Below are 8,880 nucleotides of genomic sequence, written 5' to 3'. Positions count from 1 at the left end.
GAGGTCTGGAAACGGGGAGGCCAAGGGATTGGTGGGTGGTCCCTGGGGAGGCCTAAGTCACCAGGGTAATGGCAGGAGTCGGGGGATGGGATAGAAGACAACGAGCCAGGGCCACCAGGTTTACAAGGCAGGACAGATGGCAGCCCTGAGAAGATGAGGAGGGGCACCCTCGATGCTGGAACACTTGGGGAGCAGTGCTCTTGACAAGGAAGGGACACTGCCTGGTGGGTGCCAAGACCAGAGACCTGCTCCACCTTGGGCTCTGAGGGATGAGGGTGTGAGAGACAGAGATGCAGCTTTAGAGAGGATCAAGGGCTGTCTGCAAGAGTGAGCTCAAGGGAAGGGAGCATTGGGAGCAGAAGTGGGTGGCTTGTGACCTACTGGGGTATTAAGTGGCTCAATTTCCCCAAGACAGCGTGCACAGGGGTGACAGACAGGAACAGTATGTGTGTGTGGTGGTGTCAGGAAGGTTTTCTGGGTCTGAAATACTTGGAGACGACCCCTGTCCCCCCGCAACCCCAGCCCAGAAAAGTGAAGGTCCCAGCCCTACATCTGGCCCCTGTCAGCATGAGGGGACCATCAAGATCTGGGCCCAGCAGGCCCGCATCTTCCTCCAGGAAAAGCTGACAAGGGTGTGAGCAGAGGCCGCACTGCCCATAGCCTGAGGCCAACTGAGGCTGGGCCAATCCCAGCCTTGCCCAGCCCTCCCTCTCCGGAAATCAGAGGTGTAGCTGCCCCACTGATGTGAGAGGCACAGGGAGGGTCTGCTGCTGCTGAGGTGGGCCCCTGCCCTCTGTTCTGAGCCTTTCAGTTCCAGAAGGGACTTCTGGAGTAGCCAGCACACCTGGCTAGTCTACTTTGAGTCCTCACTGTGCCTGCTGGTTGGAATGGGTTCAGAGCATGGTCTGGTTTCCAATAGATCAGAAGTTATGATCGAAAGAGAGCCCTGGGGTTTGTGTTCTGGTTCCGTCTCTGTTACTAATGTAGTGGAGATTTGGGCAAGTCTTTGCCCCTTTTGGGGCCTCAGTTTCCTTATCTGTGTACCGGGGCTGTGACAGACACCCTCTCTAAAGGCAGCAGTCATCTGTTCCCAAAATGAGAACCCCTCTTACGTGGTACAGATCAACTCCCTCGTCTGAACTATGAACTGGTAGGTGCAAGCAGGCCCCCGGGCTGAGCCTCCTGGATATTTAGGGGTGAAGGGGTCTCTAGCATTTCCTCAGCTCCAGGGCTCATCCATCAATCACAGGGCAACTGAGTATCCTCCCTACCCCTCAATGTTTTTTCTCAGGCTCCTGCCCGCCCCCCCTGGGGTGCTCTTGACCACAGGCACAGGAAGTGGCTTCTTGAGGCCTCAGCACCACTCCTCCATCTTCTGTTATTTGCTCCTCATTCCCTGCCTAAAATGCCAGCAGCAGGAAAGTTTTCCTCAAGCTAGACATGGATCTCTAAAGACACCGTGCCCTGGGATAGGAGTCTGGGCAACCATCAGGCAGTCACACTTTAGTGTGAAATGATTGACTTGACACTTTCCCAAGAAAAAACAGATGTTGATAGAAGGGAGGGCATGTCCAGAATCTAGGGGGATAGGTGGGAGGGGCAGGGAGTAGAAGACCACCCAGGGGGCTGTTCAGGTGGCAAGAACCCTTCACCCATGACCCGTCCACTCTTTCACCAACCTTCACCCACCGGGAGGGAAGAGCTGGATCTGTCACTCCATGTCTCCCTTTTCCTTTCCTGACCCATGGTCCTGGAGACCCTCAGGCTATTTCACCAGAGTGGGGACAGGACAGTGGGGCCAAGTTCTCAGGGTTCCACAATTGAGCTGCCAGCATAGAATTTCTACGCCACAGTTCAGGCGCCACGGCAACTGGGGGAAATAAACACTCTAGGTTTCACAGTCCAAGTTCTGCGGTGAGGTCATCCCCAGCTCAAGCCTGCCGGGCCCTGCAGCTGGCTGCACCTCAGACAGCCTCAGCAGCTTGAGCTGGAGGACTGTCTTCCTTCCCAGCCTCCAAGCAGCCTCTGGTGTGGAGGAGAGAGAGTGGAGACAGGGGCTTGTGCAGGGGGCCAGGAACAGGCCCTACCCAGGCCCAGCCCCTTGCCTGCCGTTAGACCTCTCAGAAGCTGTTGCCCCCTCCTCACCCCCAAACATGAAACTGCCCAAGGGGGCCAGAAGCCCTGTGTTCTATGGGAAGCACCCAGAGAAGAAGGTACAGGTGTCCTCAGGGCAGGAGGTAAAGCAGACCCCTGTGGTCATGGCGATGATCAAAGGTGAGAGTAGCCCCCATGCTACCCGCCTCTACCAGGCTTGGGCTCATTCCTCTCTCTGCAGGGATGTTGAAGGTGTCTCACCCTTCCAGCTCTGACTCCTGCAGAGCCTCTTCAGACTCTCCTTGAAGCCACAGAAGAGCTACGCTTCCAAGCTGAACTTCACAAGCAGTATTAGCTGCTGGGAATTTTCGACAGTGGGGTGGGGAAAGGATGGAGCAAGGGGTGTGAAGTGAGGCCAGTTTTGGCAAAAGATGGGGATTTAGTGGCATCTTTAGCCCAGCTTTAGCTTTCCTCACTTTCCTTGAATCTTACTCTCAACTGAAAGCGGACAAACTAATTCTTACTACATTGCTAATGACTGATTGTTGCTCTACGTGGGAGGCGATTTAGTATGTGATTACATGTTTGGGCTCTATTGGCTGATGTCTCAGAATTTTCACACTCCCTGCTTGTGTAACTTTGGGCAAGTTGGTATTTCTAAGCCTCAATTTTCTCATCTGTAAAATGGGAAAAATAAGAGTTATCTATCTTACACAGTTGTTGAGAGGCTTAACTAAAATAACCCAGAGAAAATGCTTAGCATAGTACTTGGCACAGAATAAGTTCTCAGTTACTCATAACTATTACTTTTTTTATTATGTGTTGCCTGTCCAAGAGAAACTGCATTTTGTCTGAGAACACTGCCTTTCCCCAAAGGAAGCAGCTGGATGGTGGGATTTGTGGCAGTGTGATACCAGCGAGAGTGAAGACCCCAGTGTTCTCAAGGCACACTGTATTTGGGGCTTTCTCTGCCTCTGATCCAGTGGGTCCAGACTGAGGGCCTCTCTGTCCGTGCTCACAGGTCCAGGGCCCGCCAAGTACCTCCGGCCACCCTGCACGGGCTACGTAGACCACGACATGTCCATGTTTCAGGAGCCAGCCTACACCCTGCACACCCGGCACTCAGAGAAGCGTGAGTGCTCACCACGCCCATAGTCCTTGTGGGCGTATGGTTATTATTGTTGGACATTTGGGGCGGCAGTGAGAGGTGAGGAGTCATAATTTGTGGCCCCAGGCTCCTGGGAACCCAGGCCTGCCCTGAGTAGGATACCCAGGTGGCCCACGGGGTCCGGAAGGAAGCAGGGATGCCAAGTGACCCATCCCTCTGAAGGAGACTGTGGGCCTCTCCCACCTGGACCTCTTGAGGGACTCTGCTGCATCCAGCTGGCAGAGTGTCCTTCCTGTCTGGTCCTTGGCTGGGGCTCTTCAGCTCTGGCTGCTATGGGTTCACTTGCCATAGCAGCTGGGCAGGAATAGCTGGGGTGTGGGAGGAAAGTGGGGGGTGCCCCCCAAAGCTTCCCAGGTGGCTTAGAACTCCCTGAAAGGGCAGGAGAAGCAGAGGCCACGGAAGAGTTGGGGCTGCCGGCCAAAGCCAGTGAGAGGAGGGCGTGGGCAGGGGTGTGTATCTGGGGGTCTGAGATCTAGAGTGCCTGCCAGGCCCCTCCGTGGGGTGACATGCCCTCCACAGCATAGGAACCCCCTGGCTGGGGCTGGGCCCCTTCTTCAGACTAGCAATAGCCATTGTGCCACCAGTCCCTGAAGGGGTGGGGGCTGACCAAGCAGCTGGGCAGCTGTTATGTTATCTGTTCCTATGAACAGGTTCTTGAGAATGTTAGGTCATGTGTTAAAAGCCCTATTTCACAGATGAGGAAATCAAGGCTCCTGAAACACCCAAGAGCCCAAGAAATTGAAAGGGAGCCCTTGGTCTTTCTTGGGGGAAGGGGATCTTTCCTGGAGGCAGGCCTCTGGGGCTGACAGGGCCTCTCCTTGGCTGCCGTGCAGGGATCACGGACATATGCAGCCCTGGGCCTTGCTATTTCTTGGATCCTAAAATAACTCGGTTTGGAATGTCCAGCTGCCCTCAGGTTCCCATGGCGGAGCGCGTCTCTAACCTGCGTAAGATGGGACTGGAGAGGGAGGGGGGCTGGGAGATTGGGGGACAGGAGTGCATGTTTAGTACATGAGCAAGGGCAAAGGGTCAGGAGCCCCCTCAGCAGGGGTGTCTGTGAATGCTGGCATCCCCCTGCAATGTCACACCAAGACACTGATGTCACCGTGTTTGTGTCACAGCACTTATGTCTTGAGGCCAGTGTTATGCATGTCTGTCGCAGGGTGATGTTATGATAAAAAATGTCATGGCAGGGCTTACGTCATGGCAGCGATATTGTCGTGCTAATGAGTTCACACATGTTGTGATTTCAGGATGTTTTCCTGTGCTGTCACAGGGACAATGACAGCCCAAGGGCTATGTTCTGAGGACACTTGTGGCTTTTATATTATGACGACAGGGTCACAATCCTGCTATCAGGATGGCCAAAGCCCCTCCCCACCCCCATCCCCTAGAACCATTCAGGGGCAGTAATGTTCCTGCTAAGCTGGTTACAGTGAAGTCACACCAGGCTAACCAAGACCTCAGCTCCCTGCCTAGACCCGTTAGTTGAACGCCAGGAGGTGCGGTGGCCTAGCTCCTGCTCTGAGACCCCTCCCCTTCATTCACCCACTCGCAGGCATGAGCCCCACTCCTGCCTCCTGCCATTATCACTTGGAGAAGACCCGCCCACCCGGGGAACGCAGGGCTCCCCAGTACACCTTTGGCTACCGGTGCCCATACAGAGTGACGGACCCCAATCCAGGCCCCAACTGCTACCAGCTGCCACTCCTGCTGGGCCCCAACCTCCCTGCCAACCGAGCTGCCCCTTGCTATAGCTTGGCCTCCTCGGACAAGAGCTGGTTCCACAGGGAGCGTGTGGCGGGAGGCCCGGGGCCGGCCGCGCACGCCCGGCCTGAGCCGTCCGTCTACCAGAAGCGCAGCCCTGCCTACAGCCTGGCCAGGCGCTTCTCCTGCCTGGTGGACCGCACCCCTCGGCCCGGGCCCGGCTCCCACGACGTCCAGCTGGTCACGCTGCACAAGCCCCGCACCCCCGCTTTCGCCATGGGCATCAAGCACTCCCCCCACCTGTGCCCGCTGGTCGTGGACATTCGCGACTGAGGCCCCTCCTCGTACACCCACACCCCGTTCCCAGAAGTTATTTTTCTACGACATTGAGCAACTTATCAAGGTTTTGGGTAGCAGAGCTGGTGCCTGCTGTGCCCAGCACACAAAAGGCATTAGATAAATATTTTCATTTATTTATTCCTTTCTTTTGCAAATGCTCACGGCTACTTCCTTTGGGCCTTGCCCTGGATGAGGGGCTGCAGATGCTGGGAGGCACGGTGGGGGTCCCTGTCCGGGAGACACTGTTCTGGCTCACCAGGGGAGGCAGCCGGGTATCCTTCGAAGAGCCCTGCAGAGACTCTGGAGAGCTGCATTCTCCTCCCAATGCACTGTGCCTACTTGTGCAGCTCCTGAACCTCTCTGGGACTCAGTGAAGGGGGAGGGTAGGCCTGGAGGGTTCCAAGTTCCCTCCAGCTCCAGAACTGTGTGACTCAGGACAAATCCTGAGTCCCCTCCACACTGATCCCTGACAGTGGTTAGCACCCAAGAGAGGAGCAGGGTGAGCAGGTGTGGGCACAGGAAGGAGGGGTCATTCTGGTTGGGGATGGGAAGGGAGGGCAGTTTTCTGGGGGGAGGAACCCAAGAGGACAAGACAGTGTGTAGGAGGGAGGGTGGTGGAGGTAAAGATGAGAGGGAAGGCATGCAGGTAGGACCGAAGGATGCAGGGCCGGGAACCAGGGGATGCTCAGAGGGCAGGTGCCTGGGCTGTAGGAGGCAGTCGCTAATGAGACCAGATGGTGGGCAGCGTGGAGGGGACTCAGGATTTGTGCTCCATGCAATAGGGCTAGATAAGTTGTGGTCTTTTCAGAGTTCTCTGGGCAGTAGAGAAGGTTGGAGAGGATGGGCAGAGCCTGGAGGCTAGGGTTCAGCCTAGGGAGGAGGCAGAGGGCAAGGGGGCTGCTGGGAGGAGGGCCTGCAGATCACATGCAGTCTTTGGAGAGTCACTTGTGTATCCCCAGCCCCAACGGCCACCCCTGTTGTGCCGGGTCCAAGAGGAGAGGTGGAGCCATGAACTAGCCAGGAGGGGGCAGTGTTGCCTCACTCATGAGTCCAGGTGGTGCCCATCTCTCCACCTCTTCTTTGGGACAGACAGGTGCCAGCTCTCCTGCTGTCTCTGGTGGAGGCTGGGGTCTTGGGGCTGGTATTTATCCTTCCTTAATTCTTGGTATCCAGATCCCCTGACTAGCCCCTCTCCCAGCTCCTCCGCCATAGGAGAATTGAGGGGGACTTCCATCCCTGCTCTGCAGCCTGCAGAAGTGAGGAAGTGAGGGCAGGAGGGAGAGGGGCTTAGGGAAGGAGGAGAGGAGGCTGACTAGGCCCCAGATCCCATGCCTCAGGGAGAGGCATGCAGCCACTGTCCCCAAAGCAGAGGGAGGCAGGAAGAAAGGGCCACTAGGAACCAATGTCTGATGGCTCATCCTTGCAAATTTGAGGAATATTGAGGTTTTAACCGAAAATTAAAATTGAATTGAAGAACTAACTTCAGATGGAAAGGAGCAGAGAATATCTTTGGAGTATTAAAAAGAAACAAACAACTGAATATTTTTAAAAGGGGCTTGTAGAAAACCCCACCGGGGTCACACTTGACTCTGGGCCTGAAGTTTCCTCCCCCTCCCACCCCAGCCCCCAGGCCTGGGGTGCTGTGTCTGTCCTGTCCTCGCCACTCCTCAACAAGGCTGTTCTGAGCAGGCTCGGGGGACAGTGGGTGAGCTTGGGGATCCATCTGTCTTGCAGCAGATTAGAAGGATGTCATGTTGCCGACAGTGCCATTTATCATGGCGGCTGCAAAAATTAGTGATGCTTGGGCTGAAAGTGTTGGGCGGGGGTGGGGGCTGGCAGGTGGCAGCAGCTGATGCTCTCCTGTGTCACCAGGTCAGGGAAACTACAGGCCACCCTCTGAGTAGGGATTTTCTGATTTAGTGCCCAGCCCATCCCAAGGCCCTCTGTTAGAAAGATAAGGAGACTGAGGCCCAGAGCCAGGGAAATAACTTTGGTCTTATGACAAATTAATGGCCTGTCTCTAAATAAAGCTTAAGTCTCAGTCTGTGACCAAGGTTAGGGCTCAGTGTGTGACCAGGATCAAGGCTCAGCCAGTGGCCAGGTTTGCGGCTCTGTCTGTGATTAGAGTCAGGGCTCACTCTGGGGTGAAATCCTTGACTTATATTAGGACTAACCCTAGTTTTTGCCTCGATGGCTCAGTGTGGGGCAGGCCTTCAGCCTGGCCCCAGCTGCCACCAGATATACGGGTAGCACTAAAGCTAGAACTAACCTTCTGTTTGTGATCCCAAGGGAAGGAGAGGAGTCTTGAGGATTCAGAATGAATCTTTCGGGGATGAAGATGTTTGGAAGAGAGATGGCCCCGCCAAGAAAGGGATGCGGCCTCCAAGGAAGATAAATGGGGCCTCCCTTGTGCCTCAGCCCACAAGTGACGGGGTCATTAAGCTTGAGATAGACCTTCAGACAAAGCAGGCCTCATCTCTTGGCCTTGCCTCCCCTGTGGTGGTGACCAGGTCAATGACCTGGAGAAGGTCAGTGGGCATGGCCTCCCAGGCCTGGCTGAGTGCTGACCCCATCACTTCTGAACAGCTTGGGGGCCATGCTTGACCTGGTAGGAAGCCCTGGTCTGATTCTTGTAGGACTTCAATCTGTGCCCTCAGGTAATTAGGCCCTGGAGCCTGACAGGTAATCACACAGGCATGATCATTCACTCATTCAGCAAATACCTGCTGAGCTCCTGCCCTGTGCCAGGCTCTGGCTGTGCCCCGGAGTCCCTGCCACGCCCTCCGGGAGGTCAGAGGGCCGTGCGGTGGGAGGATGAAGCAGCTCTCTCCCGGCATGGGCAGACATTGGAGGGAGGGCGAGGGTCAGCGCAGGACAGGCTGCCCACTGCAGCTTCTGCCCTCTCCAGGGGCGGGGGGAGGCCTGGCCTCTGTGGGCCACCCCTGCCAGGCTTGGCGGTAAAACTGCAGTCACGTGACCCTCCTGGACACTGGTGGCAGTGAGTGGGGGGCTGGTCTCTGTCATTCTGTTGTTGCTGGAGGGACCCTGAGGGCCAGCTGTTACTCTGTCCCCCAGGAGCTGGAGAGATGGTGGCCCTGGGCCAGGAACAAAAGAGGGGCCCTATCTGCGGGGACACACTGCCACACCACACACAAGCTCACAGGTGGGGATTCTGCGTAAACATGTCCTTCATCCACATATGCGTGGAGATAAGCTGCAGACGCTCCTCTCAGTACCGCTCGCCCATGCACACACCCTGCACAACCTACTCCACACACCGCCCCCCGACACAAACCCACTGAAACGGGCCTTAAATCACACCCACAAGGAAAGGCATAGATACAGACACACACACACATACACACACCCCAGACACAACACGCACATTTACTACCACACAGCTTGCTCCAGGCAGGCACCTCCTTATCTCACGCACATACTCATGCCCCCCAGACTCGCCCACACAGCCCACCACCCTGGAGAATTAGACAAACCGTGAGAACCATGCCCCCCAGACCTGCACAGGTGCAGAGGGGGCGGCGGTGGGCTGTGGTGGGGGGATGCTGGGGAGG

The 8,880-nt window shown here is 56.1% G+C and overlaps 1 protein-coding gene across 3 annotated transcripts; it reads left to right on the top strand.

Moving 5' to 3' along the window:
* Nucleotides 1–1,908: 1,908 nt before the first annotated feature.
* On the top strand, nucleotides 1,909–5,454 carry CIMAP1C (ciliary microtubule associated protein 1C). 3 transcript variants are annotated; one of them, XM_072951194.1, is made up of 4 exons: nucleotides 1,909–2,274; nucleotides 3,116–3,226; nucleotides 4,096–4,209; nucleotides 5,053–5,454. In XM_072951194.1, exons 1-4 carry the CDS (start codon nucleotides 2,154–2,156, stop codon nucleotides 5,427–5,429), a joined length of 723 nt encoding a protein of 240 aa, XP_072807295.1. In that variant the 5' UTR covers nucleotides 1,909–2,153; the 3' UTR covers nucleotides 5,430–5,454. The 3 variants fall into 3 exon arrangements, with proteins under 3 accessions (XP_072807295.1, XP_072807293.1, XP_072807292.1); XM_072951192.1 differs by having other exon boundaries at nucleotides 5,020–5,454; XM_072951191.1 differs by having other exon boundaries at nucleotides 4,821–5,454.
* The last annotated feature ends 3,426 nt before the right edge of the window (nucleotides 5,455–8,880 follow it).

Source organism: Vicugna pacos, chromosome 27 (genome assembly GCF_048564905.1).
Source record: "Vicugna pacos chromosome 27, VicPac4, whole genome shotgun sequence".
NCBI classification, from domain to species: Eukaryota; Metazoa; Chordata; class Mammalia; order Artiodactyla; family Camelidae; genus Vicugna; species Vicugna pacos.
This window is presented reverse-complemented; position numbering and strand designations above follow the sequence as displayed.

What these genes read in the sequence shown, in the direction of transcription:
- CIMAP1C (XM_072951191.1), top strand. Translation starts at nt 2,154, where the DNA reads ATGAAACTGCCCAAGGGGGCCAGAAGCCCTGTGTTCTATGGGAAGCAC. An exon ending in GGTCATGGCGATGATCAAAG is followed by an intron (nt 2,275 to 3,115) that starts GTGAGAGTAGCC and finishes CCGTGCTCACAG; the next exon opens with GTCCAGGGCCCGCCAAGTAC. An exon ending in GGAGCGCGTCTCTAACCTGC is followed by an intron (nt 4,210 to 4,820) that starts GTAAGATGGGAC and finishes ACCCACTCGCAG; the next exon opens with GCATGAGCCCCACTCCTGCC.